The sequence below is a fragment of the Phycodurus eques genome, chromosome 14, assembly GCF_024500275.1.
Source record: "Phycodurus eques isolate BA_2022a chromosome 14, UOR_Pequ_1.1, whole genome shotgun sequence".
Taxonomy (NCBI): Eukaryota; Metazoa; Chordata; class Actinopteri; order Syngnathiformes; family Syngnathidae; genus Phycodurus; species Phycodurus eques.
Genome location: NC_084538.1, coordinates 17,609,179 through 17,635,398, shown reverse-complemented (window position 1 = coordinate 17,635,398; position 26,220 = coordinate 17,609,179). Strand labels below are relative to the sequence as shown.

The 26,220-nt window shown below is 40.7% G+C and overlaps 1 protein-coding gene across 8 annotated transcripts in view; it reads right to left on the bottom strand.

The window, feature by feature from the left end:
- myt1lb (myelin transcription factor 1-like, b) overlaps positions 1 to 26,220 on the bottom strand; it is a 132,589-nt gene that overhangs the window by 5,071 nt on the left and 101,298 nt on the right. For 5 of the 8 annotated variants that reach the window (XM_061696004.1, XM_061696005.1, XM_061696003.1 and 2 more), the window contains 11 exons: positions 21,795 to 21,902; positions 20,702 to 20,862; positions 17,196 to 17,473; positions 11,568 to 11,795; positions 6,456 to 6,574; positions 5,887 to 5,949; positions 5,260 to 5,328; positions 3,673 to 3,735; positions 3,473 to 3,556; positions 1,756 to 1,977; positions 366 to 460 (listed from right to left, as the gene is read on the bottom strand). In XM_061696004.1, the coding sequence (XP_061551988.1) occupies positions 366 to 460; positions 1,756 to 1,977; positions 3,473 to 3,556; positions 3,673 to 3,735; positions 5,260 to 5,328; positions 5,887 to 5,949; positions 6,456 to 6,574; positions 11,568 to 11,795; positions 17,196 to 17,473; positions 20,702 to 20,862; positions 21,795 to 21,902 (1,490 nt within the window). The remainder of the gene's footprint in view (positions 1 to 365; positions 461 to 1,755; positions 1,978 to 3,472; positions 3,557 to 3,672; positions 3,736 to 5,259; positions 5,329 to 5,886; positions 5,950 to 6,455; positions 6,575 to 11,567; positions 11,796 to 17,195; positions 17,474 to 20,701; positions 20,863 to 21,794; positions 21,903 to 26,220) is intronic. The other 3 variants (XR_009769785.1, XM_061695999.1, XM_061696000.1) reach the window with 3 other exon arrangements.

Genomic DNA, 26,220 nt, shown 5'->3' with positions numbered 1-26,220 from the left:
TCACATTTGATAGGGGTCATTAAAATGACATATTAAAACTCTGCAGTAATGAATTATGAAGGACATTATGAGACACAGTCTTCACCGCTATGAAATATTTGACATGGATCATTTTAGTCAATTAAAGGAAGAAAGAATCTCAGACAACTTTGGATTATGATCTCCCATCATTTATGAGCATCTAAAATTCAGGCAAAAGTTAAGTGTCAGCAGTACGTAGCTCAGTTAATCAATGTTAGATTTATGCGCAGACTACTTCTGGATTGGTGTCACTGCTGTCGTTATTCACAACCTGCCCTAAAAAAAGTATCGTCAATGCATTTTTCAGAATCCATGTTGTGAATGTAACCCATGGTGGTAGGTACCATTGCTGCTGCGCTGCTGCTTCATTGTGAGCATGTCCACTCCGGAGAGCCTGGCTTTCCTCATCGCGGAGGTGGCACGTGGGCAGCCTGACAGGCTGGAAAAGCAATTACATATCAAATGTTTTATTCAGTACATATTCTGCAACACACGCCACATGCACATACTGTACAGCGGGCAAATATGATGATGAGGTTGTACACTTCGGAAGTTGACCAAAATCTTCTGGGAAATAAATAAACTAATTAATTAAAAGAATTCTCGGTTTTTATTGGGTTGCAAATTGTCAGAGGAAATTGCATCAAGCAGGCACATATTTCCTTTACTGAATTATGCTGCATTTGGCCTCTCTGTTCAGTGCATGTGGGTGTAATGTCGAACGGTAATCTAATCTAATGTAACATAATCCAATGTAATATAATATAATGTATTCTAATCTAATCCTATCATTAAAATAGATCATTATCATTGAAATGATACACGTATTATTACGATTTTATTTTATTTGTCTAATGTACAGTATGTAACTGTTATGGAAATACATTTGATTTTTTCTTTCAATAATTGGTGTGGGGAAATTGTAAATTCCTACTTTGGGTACTTGGATCTAAAAAGATTAAAGACGAACACACTTTGCAAACTTTCACACCCTACATAGATCCATTAGAGGATCTGAAATCCATCCATCCATTTGTTGTCGTGCCCGTCCTCATTTGGTCGAGCCTGGAGCCTGTCCCAGCTGACGTTGAGGAGACAGAGGGTAGACTGGACCGATCGCTCGTCATTCGCAGGGCACATGGTCAAACAACCCTTCACACGCACAGTCACACCTTTGGAAAATTTAGATTCATCGATTAAACTCAAATTCATTTTTGGCTGGAGTATTGGTGGTGGTGAGCTGAGGGGAGGGATCTGCCACGAGATCAGACATTTAAAACAAAACATTTATCCATCCATGGCGGAGCTTCAACCTATCCCAGATGGCTTCGGGCAGGGGGCGGTGTACACCCTGGAGTGGCCACCAGCCAATCACAGGGCACATATAGATGAAAACATTTTCACACTCACTTACACCTCCATGGATATTCTTCATTTAACTTAACACGCATGTTTTTGGAATGTGGGAGGAAACCGGAATACCCGCAAAAGAAGCAAAATGAAATATATATCATATAGACTTCAAATGATATTAATTTATGAGGCAAAAGCATTAAGAAATTTCATGTTTGCAATAGTGCAAAACAGCATTGCTTAATAATAAGAGATGTATCTATTATCATAGGTACCATATTTAGGTTATCATTAATGCAGGGCTGTTACAGCTTTCCATTCGATTCAACAGATGCACCTAATAAATTATTTAATCATGTCATAAATTAAGTGAATTAGTACCTCCGGTGCGTCAGGAAGCTGCCGCTGACGTGACCCGACCCGTCGCAGCCCGGCGTGGGGCAGGACATTCCCTCCGTCTTGCCAGACTTCCACGTGAACTGGATGCCGTTTAGGTAGCCATCTTTTTGTCTCTTGGCTGCTATGGGACATCCTGATGCACTTCTGTGGGATGCATACTTTCCTGTCACATGACCCTGACCATCACAACCAGGAACAGGACACCTGCCGGGTCAAGAGTCAAACATGCACAGAGGACATATGCTAATAGTTGTATTGAACTGCATTGTTCCATCACATTTATATTAATTGCAGTGGACCTTTATGGTAATTTGTTTGCACATGACGTTGATGCAGATGTACTGTGTTTTTACACACAATAGGGCTCCCTATAGCATTGATTACTCTCTGTTATCCTCTTGTTGTTCTTAAATTGTTGGACTATTTTCTCATGCAGTTGTTCACATAGTGGTGAACCTCACCCCATCCTTGCTTGTGAACAACTAAGCCTTTCGGGGATGTTCTTTTTATATGCAATTATGAAACTCACTTGTTTCCAATTCACATGTTCCCCTGTGGAATGTTCCAAACAGATGTTTTTGAGCATTTCTCAACTTTCCCAGTCTTTTGTTGTCCCTGTCCCAGCTTTTTTTTTTTTTTTTTTTTTTGGAACATGTTGGAGGCATCAATTTCAAAATGAGGGAATATTTGCAAAGAAAACCCAAAAAAAACAAAGCAATGACGTTCATCAGTTTGAATATTAAATATCTTGTCTTTGTACTGTATCCAATTGAATATAGGTTGAAAAAGATTTGTAAATGACTGTATTCTATTTGTTTTACACAATGTCCCAACTTCATTGGAATTGAGAATACAAATCTCAATTCAGCTATCCATTTTATATACCGGTAACGCTTGACCTCATTGGGGTTGCAGGTGAGCTTAAGCCCATCCTATCTTTGGGTGAGAGATGGGGTACACTCTGCTTGCCAGCCAATTGCTTGGCACAAATAGATACACGTATGTACAATTGAGTCTTTTTTTAAAGTAACATGCATGTTTTTGGAAAGTGGAAGGAAGCCGAAGTACCCAGAGAAAACCCACGCAAGCACGAGGAGAACATGCATTCAAACTCCACACAGGAAGGCTGGAGCCGGAATTCGACCCCCTAACCTCAGAACTGTGAGGGAGACATGCTAACTACGAGTCCACTATGCTGCCACAATTTAATATAATGTTCTTAAATATTTGATGGTGACTATATACATATCATATTTCAATGGCGGTCAAGCATTGTAGCAGTAATACTTGTGGTACGTCACCCTCCCAAAATCATGCTGAGATGAAAGAAGAAGAACAGTTAGAGAATAGCCCATGTCTGATGTTTGTGTTCTGCACCACAAGAGAAATCAATTTGGCTGCAGGAGTGAGACCCGGAGAAGCCCACTGAGGGATTTAGGTAACGTCCAATCAATCTCTCCCTGCCTCTCTGCTTGCCAATGACTCCCTTCTCTCCCTGTGGTTCTGCAGGAACTCACCAAAGACTGCAGGATCTTCCCCTCGGCAAATGACAAGATTCTAAAGTCTCACCTTCAACCTTCGACTCGTCAAGTTAAATTTGTCATTGCGTACAGACCATGGTGTATTGTACTATATTGGTTATTGTCATTCACAGTGCTACCTGGTCTCATTTTCTTTCTCATGTAATTCTTTGGGCTACCTGATAGGCTCTTGGTCTTCCTTGTTCTCTTTACTGTGGATGATCTTAATCCCACTTTTCCTGGCCCGTGGACACCCTGAGAGGCTGCAGATAAAGTATTGCAAATGGTACAAAGATACTAAAATATAAATATGACACCTTTTGTAAAAGGGAACAGTCAACTGATCTACTGTATTTCAAGTGAAGACAGTGTGGTGTACCTTCTGTGAGAGGCGTAGTTGCCAGTGATATGTCCCGAACCATCGCACCCTGGTGTCGGGCACCTGGGGCAGAAAACACAAAAAGGGCTCAGGGCCTAGCATCATTTTACAACAAAAAAAGGAGGATGTACCCATTTTCATACAGTCCCCTCCAAAAGTATTGGAACAAAAGGTGCTCTGCCCTGAATTGTTTAACGCATCTAGATGTCATTTTGAACTTTTCTCTCATTTTCGTCTTTTGATCTGAAACCCAAATGTCTTCAGTATACAACAAAAACAAAGGAATTGACCTTGCCGTCCCAATTGGACTGTATCTCGTTAAATTTGACTACACAGTTACAACATCTATCTATCTATCTATCTATCTATCTATCTATCTATCTATCTATCTATCTATCTATCTATCTATCTATCTATCTATCATTAATATCATTAAAATGATGCAACTTTTTTTAAAGAAAAGATAAAAGTAAAAACATATTTCAATGAGTGTCTTACGAAGCTTTGATTAAATATAATGACATCATATGTATTATCATGATATTTTATTGTATTATTTATCTTTGTTGATTGGCTGGAAGAGATGATGCAATTCTTTTTCAAAGGAAGGTGTATGGGCTCTACTTTGATCACCCGCTTCCTTGCTCGTTAACTAATCTATATTCAGAAACACAAAGAAGGAACAAAAGAAACAAATGTAGTTGTGACCTATAAATGCAACCGTATGCAAGTATATCCTACAGCGTTGTGCAGTAATTCTCTGCTGGGACTTCAAGGAAACAGTTCAAGTTATTCCCAGTTGCTTTGGTACATTTTACGAATCACTTTTGAAATTTGCAAAACAGTAAGTCATATCTCAAAACAATTTGTACAAATAGCAAAACCATGGATTGCCTGAAAAAGTCAGTCTCTTGTTCAAAAGACTTTGTTCACCTCCCAAAAGTGAATATCTGCTTCAGTGAACATGTCAGTGCTACCAGAAGGACAAGTCTTTGTGTCAGTGTGTACGGATAAGACAGTCAAATTGCTTAGTCATGTTGTCAATGCAACAATGTACTCTGGAGGGATGTTCAGATGAGATGTTCAACTTTGGCTGAAGTTTTGATGACAATTATTTTAAATTATAAGTTGCACCTTAGTGTTTGTAGAAAATTGATTGCAAGATTCACATTTACAGTTTTTTGTTTTTGGCCTGTACTGTAATTTGCTGACTTACCTTACCTCATTGATACAGAAATGAAAAGACAGCGCTGCATGGATGTACCAAAGCATTTGCAACTTGATCAGAAAAATGAGAAACTGCCTTTTTGCTGTGCACAACTGACACAATGATGTGACGATTGAAGAAGTAGTTTTGAGAATTAAAATTCTGATCTGAGAAATGTACCAAAGCGACTGAGGAAAACCTGTACTATAGTGGTTATAGCAGTTATGGACAGGGAGATTCCTTCAATCTCCTTTAATTATTATTGTTTTATTAAAACTTTAAAATGAAGTGAATTAAGACTGACTTTGTTATCCCTTTGTTTTATTTGAAACAAGACTAAAGGCTGTTGTGTAAACCAAACGAGTCATCTAACGCCTTACTTGAGCTCTTGCGCGTTGTTGGCCAGCATGCTCCGAATACTTTTATCAGCTAATGGACAACCTGAGAGACTGAGAAATACACCCCGACATTAGCAACAAAACATTGGTGAGGAATCCAAATAATTGTAGCAAAACTCACACAAACAAATACTTGACAATGCAAAACAATCATGACATGTTGAGGAGTTGTTGTTAGGTGCTCTACTTGTGTCCCAACACCTGCATGCACTCCTCACAATGCACCTAATTTACATTAAAAATAGTACACTTGTGTGCATATGTTTTAAAGATATGATTGACTTGATGAGGAAAGTGACATGAGATCAAGTGTAAGTTCCAAACTGATATAATTGAACCGTTAACCATTTAACATGCAACACTCAGACTTAAGCTGCCGTACTCTGACCGGTTAAAGCTGTGGTGCAAACATAAATAACTGTCTAACTGTCTTTTTATTTGAAGGTTTATTTGTAATACTCCCTCTTTACTGAATTCAGCCTTTAAACTGCTGTTAGACTTATTTGAGGCTGTTAATTTGCCAGATGTCAAAGGACTATTGACAGCATAGTTGAGGTAAGCTGAAAACAATAAAAAGTAGGAGACCACCAGGAGAAAAGGAAGTCACACCTTCGATGTGAGGCGAAATTGCTCGTCAAGTGACCACTTCCGTCACACCCCGGTGTGGGACATCTGTCACCGAAAAAATAGACAGATTTATAAGGCCAAAGGGAAGGAGAAGAAAATGTGAAAATTACAGAAAAGGGTGTCGATTCAGATTTTTGTTAGCTTTCATTGTTTCCAGTTTAGCTTCACTGTCTGTGATTCATTTCATGGTTGGAACACTGGATCCTGAGATAATTTTGATTTTAGTTGGGTAAGACTGAGAGGTCCAAAGAGAGAAACTACAAGGAAGCTTCATTGTTCACCCAGTATGCTTTTTTTTGCTATGTACCAGAGTGAAAATAGGAGTGATATACCAGCTACCTATTCCTTGTGAGTTTTAAACTTGGGGGGGGGGGGAGATTACTGTGATTCAATGTGGACTAATGGATACAAAGCGGCTGAATAAAATAAAGTAGCAAGCACAAAGAACAGGATGGGAAAGCGCAAGATAAGTGGTGCTCTGCAAATAATAATTGAATGGAGCTTAGATGGAGGGTGCACGTAAGATGGAGTCGTCGTAGGCTGACTCTTACGTTATCAGGTCCTTCTTACTCTCCTTGCACTGGGCATACTTGGGCTTGGGACTGGGCATGTTAACATCTGTGGTGTAGGAGCGATCCTCCAGCAGGTCTTGGAAGGGGTCCAGGTCATCCTGTTGGAGACAAATGATAGAAAAGCTAAGGAGAGATGATTGTCATTCAAAAATGACTTTTTTTCTCACAAGCACATTTAAGACAACTTTAACCCAGTTCTACAACAAGTCCCCATAGCCAAGACTGTCCAATATCCCTTAACATGTTCAGGGTAGGGAGAAGCCGGTGCCGATATAAGCTGCCGATATCAGCTGACTTGTCTAATCTCCATCAATCACAGGGTTGACAATGGGACAAACAGCAATTTACACTCAAATTTACGCCTACTCTATGGGACAATTTAGTCTTCAGTTAACCTACAATACTGTACACTTTTAGATAGGAAACCAGAGTACCTGAAAAAAAAAAAAAACACACACACACAAGCACTGAGAGAACATGCACACTCCACATGGGCAGAGAGAGCTGTGTTGAAATGATGTGATCCAGCTGTGTTTAGATCATAAGCCGCTCTGCTACCGAGTCAAGTTCATGTGCCCCAAAATAATGGATAGCCAAAACACATGAACAACTATTAAAAACAGAGGTTCAATCAGCCATGGCAGTGCCTCATCGTTCTGAGGTCCTGGGTTCAAATCTCAGCTCTGGCCTTCCTAGGTGACGTTCCCATGTTCTCCCGCGCCTGCGTGAGTTTTCTCCGGGTACTCCAGCTTCCTCCCACATTCCGAAAACAACATACAGTATATTAGGTTCATTGAAAACTCTAAATTGTCCATAAATGTGAATGTGAGTGTCAATGGTTGTTGGCGACCAGTCCGGGGTGTACCCCAGCTCTCGTCCAAAGTCAGCAGCTCGAGCTCACCCGAGATCCTAAATGAGGGCAAGCGGATTACAAAATGGATGGATGGAGGTTCAGTGTAGATGTTGATGGATCAGTTGTCACTGAGCCTGCACGTTGCTATCAGAATAGGATCGTCGATGTGAGCTTCAATGCAGGTGCATTTATACAGCTTTTTCTTTCTTTACAATTGAGGGAGTTGGCTGATCTTGTAATGCACAATTCAACCGCTAGATGGGAATGCCGTGTCGCATCACCAAAAAAGGACCGCGCTTTGTCTGCAGTGTGTGCATTGGGGAACCGCCAACCGCACAACAGCAGTTGATGCAATTCCCTCTGCTATTTTTTCCTTCCATGCCCGCAGTGTAAGTACAGTATGGCTTATGAACAGACAGGTCTAGAAATTGCTCCAAATGATTCCGGTATACATGGGCTGAGGCTGGGTCATGCAGGCCTCTCCAATTAAAGCCAGACAGGAAGCATGCTGGCACGCATAGCAAAAAGTAGACTAGCTTTGGATCTCTCTCACACAGAAAGGCAGAGAGAGAGAGAGAGAGAGAGAGAGAGAGAGAGAGAGAGAGAGAGAGAAGAGAGAGAGAGAGAGAGAGAGAAAGACAGACTGAGAAAGAGACAAAGACAGAGACAGAGAGACTGCACATCGGGGCGTTTGTGCACATCGACAGATGCACCCAGCAGTGGTGCATTGATTTCCAGCAGTTCTTTGATGAGATGAGCTGTTCTGCCTCCCTCCCAAGGTGCTACTTTGCATAATTCATCTCAGAGAAGATCAAAATGTGGGAAAAAAAAAAAAAAAGGTAGCATGATGTGGGGAACATGACACAAACAGGAAATACCTCAATGCATTGTCTCGCTGACGTCAATTCACTTGTAGATTCGTTAGGACTGCCTCCGAAATGTTTCAGTATTACTTTTTGAGCAGTTCCAAATAAAACAGTAAGTCAACACAGGAGGCAAGAGACCCAGAAGACAATCAAACAGCAATGCAAATGTTTGACAAGGACACACCATGTGGAATCTGTATATGGAAGGTTTAAGCTCAGACATGGAGCAGACAGTTTTAAGTGAAGAATCTGCATTATTAGTCTGTGCAGTCTAAAACCACCTCCATACCAGCAACATCGCAGTGTAATGCTATAATTTACTCGGTCATTACACTCCTTTCCAGCTATTTCAACCTCATTGTTTTCATTGCGACTTGTTTGGAAGAAATGTATCCACACAAGAGGGAAGAACACATGAAAATACACAACTGTATACTGTAGACAACATGACTGACATATTATCGGGACACGTTCAGGATGTTCAAGTTAACACTCTTAGGGTAACGCACCACCGCCGCCGCCCCCCCACCCAAGACTTGTTTGTCTTTGTTTTTTTGTGTGCAGAGTATTTGTGAGGTCTGATGTGTGCTTGAGGTCAGGAAGTCAGGTTCTTCCAGACCAAACTCATCCAAACGTGATTTTATGGACTTTGTTTTGTCATGCAGTTGATTAATTAATCCATTAGGACTTGTGTTTGTATTGTGAATATGTTCAGTTTCATGCATACGGAAAAGACAAAGCATTCCCTATATATTTTTGACATGTGATTGAAATAATGGTGATAATGATGTACCAGCAGTTCCAAGAATTTGCTATGTAATATATATATATATATAATATATATATACACAAACACGCACTGTATCCGGAAAGTATTCACAAACATTTAACTTTTTCCACATTTTGTTATGCTACAGCTTCATCCCAAAATTGAATAAATATTTTTTTCCCCTCAAAATTCTACACACAACACCCCGAAATGACCTATTTATTGATTTATTTTTATTTTATTTTTGCAAATTTATTAAGAATAAAAAACCAAGACATCACGTGTACACAGTATTCACAGCCTTTGCACCACTGGCAGTAATTATAGCCTCAAGGCTTTTTGAATATGATGCCACACGCTTGGCACACCTATATTTGGGCAATGTCGCCCATTCCTCTTTGCAGCACCTCTCAAGCTCCATCAGGTTGGATGGGGAGTAGCACTCCACCGATTGGTGGAGTGCTACAGAGATGGTCGTCCTTCTGGAAGGTTCTCTTCTCTCCACAGAGGACCGCTGGAGCTCTGACATCGGGGGCCTCATGTACAAAGACTTGCGTGGATTTCCTCCTAAAACATGGCGTACGCTCAAATCCAGAAAACGTCATACGCACAAAAATATTCAGATGTATGAAATTATGCGTACTCATGAATCCAAGCACATTTCCTTCGTACATTCCAATCAACGTGGAATTGAGCGCACGTCGGAGTAGCCGACTCCTCCCTGTCCACGCCCACATTCGAATATGCAAATCATATTTAAATGAGCCCTGCACCTAAGATGCCAATGTCTGCATGATCAGAAAAAAAAAGGAAAATGAGCAAGGTAATGAAGAAATTTTTTTTTTCTGAATGTGAAGTTGCTCAATGAAGTGGAGGCACGCAAGAAAATCCTCTTTGGCACGCTGTCCTACGGCGTTAACAACACACGAAAGAGGAGCGAATGGGACGGCACCTGTGCGACTGTCGATGCTGTGAAGACAGAATAGTGCGCACACGCTGAACTAAAAAAGAAGTGCTCAGACATTAAGGACAGCTGCCCACCGCCAAAGTGTGGACAAAAAAAGGCGGAAGGCGTTCGAGGAGAGAATCGCTGCGATCATGGGTGACGCTGCTCTCTCAGGGGTGATGGGAGGACATGTGACTGACTATGATCACCCCACAAGGTTAATACCATGTATTTTTAAGAACTGATATCAAATGTGTTCATACACCTACACTCAGTCCTGTGAGATAAAGGTTCATGCGTAAATGTAAATGTTCTATGTGTGATATTTGTAATAAATCTTTTGAATTCAAATAGAAGCACATCAGCATAGAGGATAGAGGATATCAAAAACTTTGACTCCTTTTTGATTACTCAATTTATTATTTTAATACACAGGAGAGGACACGCACACTGACAAAAAAAAAATCATGTTTTTTTTTTTTAGGAGAAGAGGGGTAAATTATGTCAATTTAAACACATTTTAATTATGTGCAACCGATGCACATGTTCAAATGAAGTAAATTCAAAGGACTCTTTTTTTCAGTGCATGTGCTGGAGTCACGAAGCGATTATGAGGGTAATAAGTGGCATAAATGATCGCGTTGATCAATTAATAGGTTTCCTCACAAATATCAGTGGTTCATTAAACACACTGGTTAACAAATGAATTCTGAGTTCTTGCCTCAATTGCATCGTTGAAATCCAATGTTGCCGGGCATGAATTGTTCATCAGTGCTAATTATTCATGTGTCTCTGGTGTGCAGATTTATGAGAACAGTTTCCCAGCATCGCCTCTAAGTGTCGCCAAAGCACCCAAAGCTGCAGAAACGTGCGTACGCCAGCCGTGCAGTTGGCGTGCGGCACCGCGCATTTCCACGGTCATGTCCCTCTTGATACATCTGGACCCCACGTTTTTGTGCGTACGCACCTTTTGTATATGAGGTCCCTGGATATTTTTGTGCGTACGACGTTTTCTGGATTTGAGCGTACGGCATGTTTGAGTAGGAAATCCACGCAAGTCTTTGTACATGAGGCCCCTGTTGGTTCGGAGCAGCAGAAAGTTTTATGTACCCTTCCCCAAATTTCTCAGAGGTCTACAGACGATTTGTTTGACTTCATCCTTGGTTTGTTTTCTGAGGTGCACTGTCACCAGTTGGACCTTATATAGAAAGGTGTGTGCCTTTCCAAATCATGTCCAATCAAGTGAATTTACCACAGGTGGACTCCAATTAAGCCGTAGGAACCTCTCAAGGATGATCAGTGGAAACATGATGCACCTGAGCTCAATTTTGAGCTTCGTGGCAAAGGCTGTAAATACTTACGTACATGTGATTTCTTAGCTTTTTATTTTTTAATAATTTTGCAAAAATAAATAAATAAACAAAATAAACTTGTTTTTCACGTCATTATGGGCTGTTGTGTGTAGAATTTTGAGGGAAGCAAATGAAGTTATTGCATTTTGGAATGAGGCTGTAACATAACAAAATGGGGGGGAAAAAAGTGAAAAAAGTGAAGCGCTGTGAATGCATACACAGGCGCACACACACACACAGACACACACGCACACACATATATATATATATATATATATATATATATATGGTATTACTTCTTTTACCTCTTTGTCGTCCTCATCTATGTGTTTGATCTTGGTGTAGTCTACAGGGAGGTCCCAACAGTCGGCAGCGTCCCCCATCCCATAGCAGCGGGAACCCAGAAGGGCAGCTTGCCTCTGGGGGGACATGGGCTCTAGCGGGGTGAGCACGGAGTCCCCTCCGCCACTGCACAGACGCTTGCTCATACTCAGGTCCAAGGTACCGTTTTCGTCAACATCCAGGCTGGGACTCTGGATGTGGTGGTGGTTGGAGGGGGTAAAGTGAGGGTGGTTTTTGTGATTCATTTGTGTGTTTATGTATGTGTGTGTGTTTGGGTTTTCAGTCCAATGGTCATGGTTGAAAGGAAAAATGATACATCAGGATGGAAAATAGAAAGAGAGAAAAGAGTCAGAGTTTAGGATTAAATAGCAGTCAAACATACGGTACTCATCTGTACTACAAAATAACCACATTTAAAGAGAAATACAGGGGAAGGCTGACAATATAATAGCCTTTTTTTAAATTCAGTTATCTCCAACACGACACAGATTTTTCACAAATTCTCTCCTGAGTGACAAAGCATGTAGGGTAACAATACAAACGCATGCCCTTTGCAATGAGCCAAAAGTGGACGAGGTCATCAATGCTCAAGGACGAGCACATCCCTCTGCGAGCATCTCTTTTCTCTGTATCTCTCTCTTTCCTTCCAGCCTGCTGTATAGTGTGTCCGATGTCCTGCACAGTCACAAGTGGGTGTGCTTGCACAACTGCGTGACTCTAATGTGAGTGGACGTCATGGGATGGGGGTGGCGGAGGGGGTGAGGGGCTGAGGGATAGGGGTTGGCTTTGAGAGCTGTGATGAGGAGCGATGCCTGGAACTAGACCGCTGCAAACCCAAAAATAGAGACACAACCATCCTGTGCACCAACACAAAGTGGGCCACTGCTCACTAGTCTATATTTTCTTTACTGCTTGTTCTTCTCTCTCGATGCAGTCATATTGAAATGATTTATTGTTGTTGTGGGTTTTTTTTTTTTGGCACAAAGAAAAAAATATGTAGGAAACTGTCATCATTAGGTAAAGCTGTACAATTTAAAAAGTGACAATACAAGATGCATTAATGTCTTTAAAAATATATAAATGCTGAGTTCTGATTGACACTGTCATCGAGCCATTCATGTTTATAACTGAAATTGTAGTTTGCAGTGTAGAAGTGGACTGTGCCAAAATGAGATGCGTTTCTAATATTTTGCCCCTCTTGTGTTGCTGCATGCTCAAAACTGCGTGAGCATTGTCTTCGTGAAGGCAAAAAAGAAAGCAACATCTCCTCTCTTTCATCTCATTAGATTTTGCAGTCGTACCTAATGTTAAAAGTTGTTTCCTACCGAATCTGTATGACTCTCCTTTTGTCCCTTTTTACAAGTAATAATTCTGACTCTATCTGACATTGTCCCAAGGGGTGGGTTCTCTTGGTGTTGCAAGCCAAAACCTCTGTGATGCTTTATTACATTGGGTAAGAAGATTTGGGACTTAAAATACAAGGTGTTCCAAAAACATTACATAATGTTGCAGTCGAACAACATGAAAAATGTTTTACTTGTTCTTTTTTCCAGGGGGAAGAATGACATTCACTAGCAATAAAAAGGCTTTTTTTTTTTTGGGGTGCATATCTGAATATACTCAAACAGAGTCAAACAAGAGTGCAAGTAGTGTGCAGAGTTGTGTGATACTGGTGGTCATTCAGATCCCTTTGCCTTGCACAGACAACCTTCCTTTTTATTTATTTTTGGTGCCATATCCAAATCTGCTTTGCAGTTGGTTTATTTTTATTGAATTTCCTCCTTCTACACACTCGTTTGACTATGTTCAAGTACATTCTAACAAACAACTTGCCTTGTCATTAGTAGTGAATGCCATTCTTCACACTGAAAAAAGAACAAATAAAAAATGAACTATATTAAACTCAAGTTTAACATTAAGCCGACTTCATTTTTACACATCTAGTTAAATTTGAGATCATTTGAGCAAGAATTGGCTATGTTATTAGACGATGAGCTGATGCCCATCTTGGGGGGGGGGGGCATTGTAAGTGTCCCAAAAGTTTTGGGACACACCCCTGAATGAAATAAAGTATTTTTCAACTCCTTTTTTGTCCTCTGAATCTTAACTCTTCATCTTACTCAGACAATTCTATGCTTCCAATTGTTTGGGGACATTTTGGGGTGGGCCCTTGAATATTCTAACATGACAGTCTTCAGAGAACAAACCAAAGTCCAATGAGGCATGGTTGGATGAGTTTGGTGCAGAAGAACTTGAGAAACCCGACCTCAACCTTGTCAAACACCTTAGGGATGAATGTTTAGAACAGAGTTTGTGAGCCAGAACATGTCACGTAACATTAGAAACCTCTGACGGAACAAATGCGATGAATTAGTATGAAGTGGGTTTTCTACTTCCTTGTCAGTGAATGCATCGCGTACGAGCGATCCAATGGCATGACTCAACCCTTCATAATATCATAATGATAACATGAGAGGATGTGCCTCTTCTTCATTGAACCGTTGTGTAGTTCGACCTCCGCTACCATGTCAAAGACCAAAGAGAGTGTGTGTGTTCAACATTTTATAACTGCTTGTTTCTGACTGACCAATGATGTCATTTCATCTCGTTGGAATGTGTAGCGGTTCTTGTTAAGGAAATAAACCTTCTCTAAAGCTGTGGGCTTAAAACTTTGTGCATGTTGGCCAACTGTCACAAATATTTCTCAGCAGTTTTAAAAGTACTGCAAAAACAACGGTTAACACTAGCCCCGAGCGCCTACAAACTCAGTTACATGAGTCATGCACTGCACACTGCATTTTCAAAGTTGTGATAGAATTAAATATATTTTTGTAATAATATAAACTCTTTAGCCTATTCTTGCTCACAATGATGTGAGAGAACCGTGCAGTCGGAGCTGGCCTATTTGCAGCATCGATATTTTGGTAGACGTCTCTTTTTCGTGCAAAAGCCAGTTGCAATTTGCAAAAAAAAAAAAAAAAAAAAAAAAAGGTTGCAAAAAAACAACAACAACGAAAATCAACGTTTCCCTAGACGTACACCAGTAAAATAAATTCTCTCATGAAATTGAAATACTGTACATCCATTTTAATGAAGGCGATTCATTCAAGGTATAAGTCAATTGAACGGGAGGACTGAGCTGTAAACAATGATGATTAAAACAAGAAGGAGGCTAGATTAGTGTGTGTGTGTGAGTGTGAAAGTGCACTGATAGTCAAGAGAGGAGAAGTGTTTGGCATGACCTGAGGTGCTGAGATGAAAGAGGATGAGGAGTAGAGGAGAAAAAAAAAGCCCTGTGAAGTCTCCTGTCTTCCCATCCTGCCCCGGGAGCATCCTGCCTGCCTGTCTCACCCAAACGTAGGACAGACAATGAAATGATTTAGGACCACAGGAAGTCCTGACTGCTTCGGGCATTTGTTCCCGCCAAATGTATTCCTTTTCCCTTTGCTTTGGAAGTATGTGGCTTTTGGCTTCTCTTCCACTTCCCTCCTATTTTCACTGTACTGATACTGTTCTACTGTATATCACCTTCCCTTCTGCACTGTGACATTTAGAAACCGGCCACAGAAGAACTTCCATTGCTCCCTTTCTTTATTATCAATTCGATCACAGTCTGCGCTGTCAACATTAGCATTAAGCAAGCATTAGCTCTCTTTCTCGCTCTCTCCGTCTCGCCCTTTCTCCTGCCACCATTTTCCCGCTCAGCATCTCGGTGTAGATAATACGAAACAGTGTCACCTTATCTTCTCAGAAATGACACGCTGGGCTCACGCCGTGTCAAACGACGCTTGGTACCGCTCCTATCTGATCCTCAGAAGGGAAAAAAAAACTGCCCCGCTGACTCCGAGTGTAAGACGCAGCCGTGGAGCTTTGTGAGTCTGTCTATTTAGCGCATACAAGGGAAGTCTCCGTATCTTTGTCAGGTTGCTCAACCAGCACTTGTCTAATGAAAGAAGCGTGGAGATAATCTATGGGTGGACATGTCTGTGACTGCTACAGAAGATGGAGCCTCATTTAGATGTAGCCACATGAGGCTGCAGGATCGTATCAGGGGAAATGTCCAACTTTGAGGACCTAGCAAGGGGCAAACTAGAACTAGCAGACATTCCAACAGCTTCTTCCCTCTTCCGATCAACTTCTTAAACACCTAACCTACAATTCCATTACAACATGCTGGCAATTTTTTTGACTTGAGTTCATTGTCACATTTCTGTGGGGCTAATTCTATATTACTCGTGCACTCACTGTAGTAGTCTCGCCACGCTGCACTATTTGCATATCTGTTGTTGACCAATACTGGCCACTCGTGCCAGAGTAGCATCTGCTCCATTTGCACACTGATTGAGGAGTATCTGCAACATATGCACAACCAACATTGTCCCAGATGATCGCGCTACTCGTCACTTTAAACTGCATACACTCCTTGAAGTCTCAGCGCCCTTTGCACAATGGTCATTGCACCGGACTATCGCAATATTAGTCATTCGAACTGCTCTAAGTGCTAGAGGACTCTGCATCTTTTCCACAATTGTCAAAAAAAAAAAATAAATGTACTGGCATTACCAGATAACTATTAACCCTTTATTGCTCAGTGACTGTTTTTTTCTTTATGTCTCAAAAGTGTTCTCTGTCAATTGACTCTCTGTTGTCGTACTAGAGCGGCTCCAACTACCGGAGACAAATTCCTTGTGTGTTTTTTGGACATACTTGGCAAATAAAGATGATTCTGATTCTGATTCTGATGGGCAACTCTGCACAGGGGCATCGAGGGAAGAGTTAAAATACAGTTGGATGCATTTTATATTTAATCAAAATTAATGGCTCTTTTGCCTAATTATTATGTGCATCATGCAAAAACCCAAAGTGCCTAATGTCACACGAGACATCTGACTAGTAGTAGTAAAATTGTTTCAAAATATGAACAGAAGTCAACCAGCATTCTGGAATGAATTGTGTTTGCTCTCTGTCCCGAGGTCAGTGATTCTCATCTGGGGTGCCGTGGCACAGTAGTGTGCCGAGAGAGAGCATCGGGGGTACTGTGGGAAGTTATTATTATTTAAGAAGGACTAGTATATCTTTGGACTCTAAATTGCCCGTAGGTGTGACTGTGCGTGCGAATGGTTGTTTGTTTGTATGTGCCCTGCGATTGGCTGGCAACCAGTTCAGGGTGTACCCCGCCTCCTGCCCGATGATAGCTGGGATAGGCTCCAGCACGCCCGCGACCCTCGTGAGGAGAAGCGGCTCAGAAAATGGATGGATAGTATATCTTTGTTCATCAATCTAGGAACCGACAGAAATGTTAAATGAATATAATTATTAATATTGAATGATATTCCATGAGATGGCAGAAGGTATGACAAACCTGCGTATCCACCTCTACTCATTCATACAACAGAATAAGTCATGGCTTTCTGTAGGTATATCACCTTTGTGTTATATAAAACAGGCCCATATTTCACACATTTGTGACTAAATTAAGATGAGATCATCATTATTTTAGCAGTTGTACTTTTTGTGACACTTTTATTTGTGGTGTGCTGTGACATTTTTTTCAACAGGCCCTATTGCTGTCATGTCTTCTCGTCTCCTACCTGCGAGCACAGATCCTGGGGTTTTCCCCCCATTCCATGGGGCATCTCCCGACAGCGTGTGGACAGGTTGAGGATGGCCGTGGCGGCCATGTGTGCGGCCTCCATGTCGTGGCTGTAGTCGAAGCTGCTCTTGCTGCAGGTGCTGCTGGCGCTGCTGCCTCCGCCTCCTCCGACACCCCCTCCTCCACCTCCACAGCTCAGGCTGCTGCTGCTACTGCTGGGAGCGTAGGTGCTGCTGGTGCTGCTGGCTGAGCTGGAGTTCTTGCAGTAGCGCTTGGCTGCAGGAGACATTGCAGAAATGACAAATCAAAAATCTAATTTATGTACCAATGTTTTCAAATACATCATGAGGACACCTGACTATTATACATCCAGGAAGTTAAAATCCAAGAGTATAGGAAGTTAGTTATTCTTCCATTATTCTGGGAAAACTTTCTAAAATATTTTGGTTTCCGCCTGTAGGATTATTTTTTCATTCGACAAAATAAATAAATAAATAAACTATTGGGAGGTTTTCTTGTTCATCTTAAAGGTGTTGACAATGTTCCTGATGCTGAGGCAGTCAAATTATTTCATATTATTCCACAACAAACTCATACAACTATTTCATTATCCAAAATGTATCGGTATGCTGAAGAATTAGAATTCCTGGGAAACTAGCCCAGCTTTGAAGAGTCAACTGTTTAAAAGTTTGTTTCGTCCAGTGGCGTCGCTAGGCTTACTTTAGGGGTTTAGTGTCTTGTTTAGTGTCCCCCTAAAACCAACCTTAAGCCCCACCCCAGCAGACAAAACCTACCGGCCACACGATATGCGATGAAGTGTACCGTTCACCCTTTTTCACGGATGGAAAATTTCAAGCACCCCCCATCGACGATTCCATTTTGGAATGAAAAACTTACATAAACACCCCTTATCTTCATTTTGGCAAAGGTGTGATCAGCACCCCCCAAGCCTCCCCAGGCGATCAAACCTAATGACGCCCCTGGTCTGGTCCATATATTTTAGGTAATCGTGTATTTTCTGATGCATGGTATCTTAATGCATACAAGACCCTGCATCATTAATGCATACATACAATATTAAATTAAACTGCAAAACATGTTTGCCTCTCGTGACAGGAAATGTTTTTAAAACATTTTTGGTTTTGTTTTAGGTGTTGTGTCACTGTCTAAAACAGATAAATACCTGGATGAGCCAAAATCTTCGTCAATTAAACCACAACAAAACAGAGATAATGGTTTTTGGCAATAAAGAGGATTGCTGTTTGTAAATACATGGAGTCACTCTCTTTAAAAACCAAAGACCAAGTCCGAAATCTTGGTGTTCTGATAGATTTTGACCTGACCTTCAACAGTCATATCAAATCAATTACCAAAATTGCCTTTTACCATCTGAAGAACATATCCAGAGTGAATGTTTGCATGTGTCAAGCAGACCAGGAGAAGCTCATCCAAGCTTTTATCTCAAATAGACTTGACTATTGTAATGGTCTTCTGACTGGACTCCCTAAAAAGAGCATTAAACAGCTGCAGCTCATTCAGAATGCTACAGCTCAGGTTCTGACCAGAACAAAGAGGTCAGAGCATATTACTCCAATTCTAATGTCTTTACACTGGCTTCCAGTCAGCTTTAGAATAGATTTTAAAGTTCTACTACTGGTCTATAAATCACGAAACACTTTAGGTCCTGAATAAATGAATGAAATGCTAATGAAATATAAACCCAGTAGGGCTCTGAGATCGACAGACTCAGGTCAAATAGTGGAGCACAGAGTCCAAAGCAAACATGGTGAAGCAGCATTTAGCTATTATGCTGCACACAAATGGAATAAGTTGCCTACAGAAGTGACGTCATCCCCAAGTGTGCATGGTTGCAGGTTAAAAACTCTTCTTTTTCCCCGTGCATTTTAGAGCATTTCCACTTTTAAATGATATTTCTTGCAATGTACACTATTTTAATTGTATTTTTTTCTTTGTTTTAAATGTTTATAAGCGGTTTCTTCCCTTTGTTTTAAATGCTTTTAATCATGTAAAGCACATTGAGTAACCTTGTGTATGAAATGCGCTATATAAATAAATTTGCTTTGCTTAGCTTTTAAAAATATTGCTGTTTGAAAAATAATTGAAACAACACAAAAAGGAGTCTTTTCAAAAACACGTGGACACTCTTTGACCAATTAATATTTTCTATAATATAAAAAGTCATGGGTTTCAACCACTTTTATGCCATTAAAATTAAAATAAGTTTATGCAAAAGAACCAGGATCCAGGAAACTGATATTGGTTGTTCATGGTGCAAAATTAAAAACAGCCGGTTTGCCAGGTTGTCACCCACATCAAGCAGACAAATGTGATATCTGAAGAAAGACAAGACGATAGTAACGTAGCCTTGGATCACAACAAGGCCACCACATTATGGGCATCTCTTGGCTTTCTTCTGGCTTTGATAAAGATAATTCTGTTCTCTGGTGAAGTCCCAGGAATTTCCAAAATGTTTTTGATTTTGTTTTGAAGAGAAGACTTCTCTACAGTGCATTGGAGAAATGTAAAGTCACTTGAATATAATATATGTCCATCCAGTTTAGTTCGATTCACCACGGAACGGTTCGGATATACAGTGTACCTCATAATCAGGCTTTCAACTTTTTTTTTTTTTTTTTTTTTTTTTATTACCAGGTATGTACAATAGGTGGGCTGACAGTAGCATAGCAGAGATACAGTATAGCATGTAACACAGTAATGAATTATAAGAAGATAAACGCGACGCAAATCTGAGCTGCATTCTGAAATTGTCTATAAAGTTGGCCATATACAGTACACTGTAATGAAGTCATGAATGTATCAGTAGTGCAAGTTTCAAAACTTTGCCAACCTGTCAAAACAAATCAAGAAGATGACATTTCTGTCATCTGTGGACTCATAATGATAATGCTAAAAACAAACAAGAATAAAGCAACATGCTTCCCTTCTTACTTGACCCTTGATCTGTTGTGAAAACGTATTGAAGCCATATTGACCCGGTCATAGCGGTGCATAGATCACTGTCTCTGTCATGATGCACTAAATTTATTATGTGTGTATTTTTGTTTTGTTCTCATTCACTCTTATTTATTTGCGAGCATTGTCTGTTGACCAAGCAACATAATGCAGTGTCTAGCTCCAACCTACAACAAGCATGCTGTATAGTGGGAATCTTAAAAGAAAAAGAAACAAAGAAAAAAAAAAAATATATATATATATATATATATATATATATATGAATACTACAAAATGTTGAAAATATGCTGACTGAACTGTACTGTAACCTGATCCTTGATGCAAATGAGGCTGTATGCTGTTCAGTAAAAATTACAATTAGATGTCTACTTCAGGAATGTTACAGCTTAGCTGCATTATTTGGTTATTTTAAATGGCTACAACATGACAAGTCAATGGCCTTCTCAGTTATGGTGACCATAATTAAAGACAAAAGAGGAGATGCAAGTGAAATCTGCCATAAATGATTACCGTCAAATCCTTTAGGGGAGGTATCCCTGTGCCCGTGAACCTTGGGTGCAATGGCCCGTTTCCCGTACACTTGGTGGTTGTTGGTGGCCTCAAAGGCGCTGTAGTCAAAGCTGGTCTTGGAGTACTTCTCCAGCTCCTTGGCCAGGTTGGATCGGGGCGTGCTGGTGGAAACATTGTTCTTGTCACCATATTGAGGATAGTCCAGTTGTTTGACAAAGCACATAGGCCTGGAAAATAAATGACGAGGGGGTGGAAGTTGGACTGAGCCACTGAGAAGTGCCCAAGGGAGGGGGGAGGAAATTTGGCTTAAAGTGGGCAGACTCAAAGGAACGTGCAGACTGTTGGCAAGACTCCAGGATTGAAATATGGAGGATGATGCTGGTAAATGGCAGGCTGTTTGAGACAGGATATTCCTTCCCTTTTGCAATTGCATGTGTAAGGTTCCCATTCTCCACTGCCAGTAAAAAATAGAGTGTCCTTAATTATTTTTATGACACTTGCGATTGTTGTGTATGGTTTTATCATTCAATGTGGTACATAAACAGTATATCGGTAGCCGCAAACCATAACAAGGAAGAGATAAAGTGTGAGTTCTTATCATGTTTACGTTCAGTCATATCTAAATATGAAAATTGCAATTACTTGTAACATCAGAGTATTTGTATTACTTTAAAAGTCTCGAATACAAAGAAAAACAAAAAAAACAACTGTGCTACACTATGATAAATGTGAGCGATTGCATTAAGGGAATAAAAAGATTGGTCTTCAATAGTAAGGAGACAAATGAACAAACAGTCTTTTGGAAGTATTGGCTGAAGGATAGAACAAAACAAAAAGCACTTCAAATCTGAACATCTTTAAGAAATGCAAGGTGGAAAGGAACTAAACATTTCAGTATGACAGAAATGATTTAATAACATGGAGCTCCTTCAATAACATAGTCAGAACATGTATCAAACATTTCATATGAATTCATCAATTGGCAGAACAAGCGGTAGTTTGATCTTTTTATCTTCCACTGTGAAGTTGCAAAATGTTTAGACAGCTTACTGTTGTTTGAAGCCCACCTGACGAGGAGAAGGTGAAAACCTACCTTAAGACTCGATCAGAAGCCTGGTTGGGCTTGGAGCCGTCACAGCTCTGGTGTTTTTCCTGGGCCTTGGCCAGCTTCTCGGCTGCAGCGATGGGGCATCCAGACAGACTGAAATACAAAAACAATGTCACCATTGCTGCAGTACAAAATCCTAAACACAATTTTGGAAGGTGAAATTCTGAGCTCAATGTTACAAAACATGATGATTGTTAATGTGCTTATTTGACAAACTAATTCTCAAGTCTACTTCAGAGTCTCTGAAATAATAAAATGTATCCATCCATCCATTTTCTGTTCCACTTTATCCTCACTAGGGTCGCGGGCGTGCTGGAGCCTATCCCAGCTATCTTCGGGCGAGAGGCGGGGTACACCATGAACTGGTCGCCACCCAATCACAGGGCACATATAAACAAGCAACCATTCGTGCACACATTCACACCTGAGGGCAATTTTAGAGTCTTCAATCAACCTACCACGCATGTGTTTAGGATGTGGGAGGAAACCGGAGTGCCCGGAGAAAACCGACGCAGGCACGGGGACAACATGCAAACTCGACACAGGCGGGGTCGGGATTTGAACTGTGAGGCAGATGTGCTAACCAGGCGGTCACCGTGCTGCCTAATTTAATTTAATTTAATTTAATTTAATTTAATTTAATTTAATTTAATTTAATTTAATTTAATTTAATTTAATTTAATTTAATTACAGTAGCCTCTATGTTTCTGGTTAAAAGCTTACAATATTTGCACACATAGATTTTGCAGTATGGATCTATCCATTTTCCATACCGCTTGTCCTCATTAGGGTCGCGGGTGAGCTGGAGCCTATCCAAGCTGACTTTGGACGAGAGGCTGAGTACGCCCTGTATTGGTCGCCACTCGATCTCAGGGCATATAAACAAACAATCAGAGTCACGTTCACACCGATGGACAATTTTGATTCTTCAACTAACCCGACATGCATGTTTTTGGAATGTGGGAGAAAACTCACACAATTATGGGGAGAACATGCAACTCTACACAGAAAGGCAGTGATTCTAACTCCAAGCTTCAGAACTGCGAGGGATCAATATCAACCACCGTTCACCGTGCTGCCTTGATATACACTATAAAACCACTATACTAGGGCTGCACGATTATGGACAAAATAATAATCATGATTATTTTGATCAATATTGTAACATGATTATTAGTCATAATTCTTCTTCATTTGAAGAAAAAATATTTATTTTTAATTGCACTACTTTTCAACAAACAATATGTATGTTTTCAGTGCAAAATGAGCCTTTAAATAAGAATAAATGACAGATAATAATAAAAATAAATGTATCCCCCAAGTTTTACTTTACCAAGGGCTAACTGAATAAATGTGGTATTATAAAGTGCAATCATGAATTGCAACTTAATGTAAGCAAATATAGTTAATGCATGGAAGGCAATAACATTGGCTGCAAGCATCGACTTTTCATTTGAAAATCCGTGTCGTCAATACAGTGAATTGTCAATTGTTGTTCTGCTTGATCGGTCAGTCGTGCACAGTCAAAAACTGCTCTAAAGTCTATTTATTTCTGGCGTTTTTTTTTTTTTCTTTTTTTTTTTTTACTGCGGTCAGGTGCTGGCGCCTATCCCAGCTATCATCGGGCAAGAGGCGGGGTACACCCTGAACTGGTTGCCAGCCAATCGCAGGGCACATACAAACAAACATCCATTCGCACCCACGTTCACACCTACGGGTAACTAAGTCTTCAATTAACCTACCATGCATGTTTTTGGGATGTGGGAGGAAACCGGAGTGCCCGGAGAAAACCCGCACAGGCACGGGGAGAACATGCAAACTCCACAAAGGCGGGGCCGGGGATTGAACCCCAGTCCTCAGAACTGTGAGGCAGACGCTCTAACAAGTCAACCATCGTGCCGCCCTGAGGGAGCCAATTTCAAAATAAAAGCTCCATATATAACTACATTGGACAGCAATCCCATTTGAAGCTTTTACTCTGAAGTTGGCCACGGAGCACGGTGCCAGCCCTTAATGAAGCTTTAACCATACATTTGCTCCCTGGTGACTGGCTTGACAATGTTGCGGGCACTGCTGCAAATGAAGCACTTTTCACAAGCAACAGTATTCTAAATGTTAAAATATCGCAGACGATCAGGGCCGTTTGATCATGACAGCCGAAATCGCAATCATGATTAAAATTTGATTAAATGTGCAGCCCTACACTATACTATAAGTAAGTTTTATACATTTATCCAGAAGAACATTTGTAAGATCAGGGCTCACAATATCTTCATCCTAAAGATGTCTGATGGTGTTAATGCCGGAAATGTTAATCGTTCACACATAATTCAAACAACTATGCCTGTATAGTTTTGTTTGAGTACTGGGGCACACTTGCAACGTTTTTTTGTGTGGAGGTAAGAGCCCTTGTCAATCCCTTAAATAAATCAATAACCGACTAAGGCCCGTTACACACATAAGGACAATCGGGCTGCTTTGTCCCGATTTTGCCCCTTCCCAAGCAAACCCCAGACTATCTTATGTTTTATAAGATTATCCTACACGATTATCATTAGGTTTGAGGTTTGTTAAGAGTGGATTTGTCCAGATTATATGGCCCGAAATGAGTCGGGACCGACAATCTTAAATATGGAACACATTCAATATTTATGACCTAAAATGGGACGGTATAGAGTGCAAGAGTGAAAGTAACTGGCCAAAGGTTCATGCACCGATCCTTAACCTCCATTTTCCTCTGTGTCGGTCTGTCCAATGTAATGCCTCGCAAAATGCACTTTGACAGCAGCCTGAAGCCAGTATGGAGCCGTACTCGTGAGCACCTGTCACTCGATGCCCACAAATGTGTGTCTGTGAGCAGAATGTGGATCATTTCTTTAATAGCAAAAGTTTATGGCTCGTGTGGATGCACGTGCCTATTTGGCGCCCGAGCCGTGTCACCGAGCACAGTATGGGGGCACTGTGGTCCTCCCAGGTCTGCACCTTTGCTGTCACCCCGGCTGAGTGGCAGAAAGGTGCTAATAGCTGCTGTTATGCCTGAGCTCCCTGAGCATCTGCTGTGGGTGACTCCTTTTTCACTGTAACCTCACCCCATCTGACAGCACGGCTATTTTTGTTTCCCCCTCCAAACTTGCACCTGATAGATGCCATTTTTTTTTTCTACCAGGGGCTGTTGAATGATTTACACTTTAGTGTGCGTGAGCCAATGCAACGTAATCAGTCCCATTTGAAATATGGGATCGTAAACTAGCGGAACAACTTGAAGCCCTCTGAGAGGGAAGACTTTTATGGTATTAGTCGGCTTCAAATTCTAGGATTTTAACAGTTAAAATTTCAGCATCCAAGAGAAGAAAATGAAATACTATTCTATATACGCACAACAAATGACAACCGCATCTGCCGAGATGCACATGTTAAATTTCAAAATGTTGCCCATTCTGGCTAAGATTCGGACGAAACGTGCTGTGATATTTCTTTTGAGTGTTTCTGATTTTCACAGTGTCAGCTAGACGTTTTCTGTGTGCTCTTTCTCTCAATATTAGTCTTCCCTGTTGTTGTGTTTTTTCACCTCTGCAGTTACCATTTAGAGTATATCCTGCCATCCATCTCGTGTTACTCATATACTGCATGTTTAGCCACTCAGCTTCTTACCTACCCTGTCCTGCTCAGTTGTACCTTGTATTGTGACGAATCTAAGGCTAGATGTACACTGCAATGTCTTTCTCTCAGGCCCTAATTTGGATTTTGTGCACAAAATGTTTTTTTCCCCCCCCATTTAAATGTGACCAATATCTGATATCTCACCGTTAACAGTTGTTATGCTGCAGGTGCGTTGATAAACAATTCATATGTGATTTTAATCCACCTTGGGGAAAGACTTGAGCTGTCCTAATCCTGTGTTTGAGAATACTGTCTAACATTTAGAGTTTTCCTGCCAGGTATTGTGCATTTTGCATAGGACGTCTGTGTCCAACCTGGCTTAACCTGTCCCTCGATTACAATCTATGACACTGACCCTGCTTACCCCAAGCAAATAATGTTCAAATCTGCATTAGAAACAAGTAAACAAATATGGACTTCCAAAGATAATGATATATTGTTGAATAATTTTAATCAATACGTGGAGTCCTCACTATATTTTACTGGGAACACAGTGACACATTGTATAATAGTCCAGGTGGATGTATGCAAAATTAGAGAAAATGTTCGAGACAAAAACAAACATTTCAAGAAAGAAACCAGCGGACAACGAAAACAACACAACATCCCAGATGGCGGTAACGAACCCCATCAAGCCAAGTTTAATCAACACACAAAATGAAATGATGACAAAGTAAAAACAAGATCTCATGTCCATATGAACTGAAATAAGATCCCACAGAAAAAAAGAGACATGGATCGAGCCTGTTTC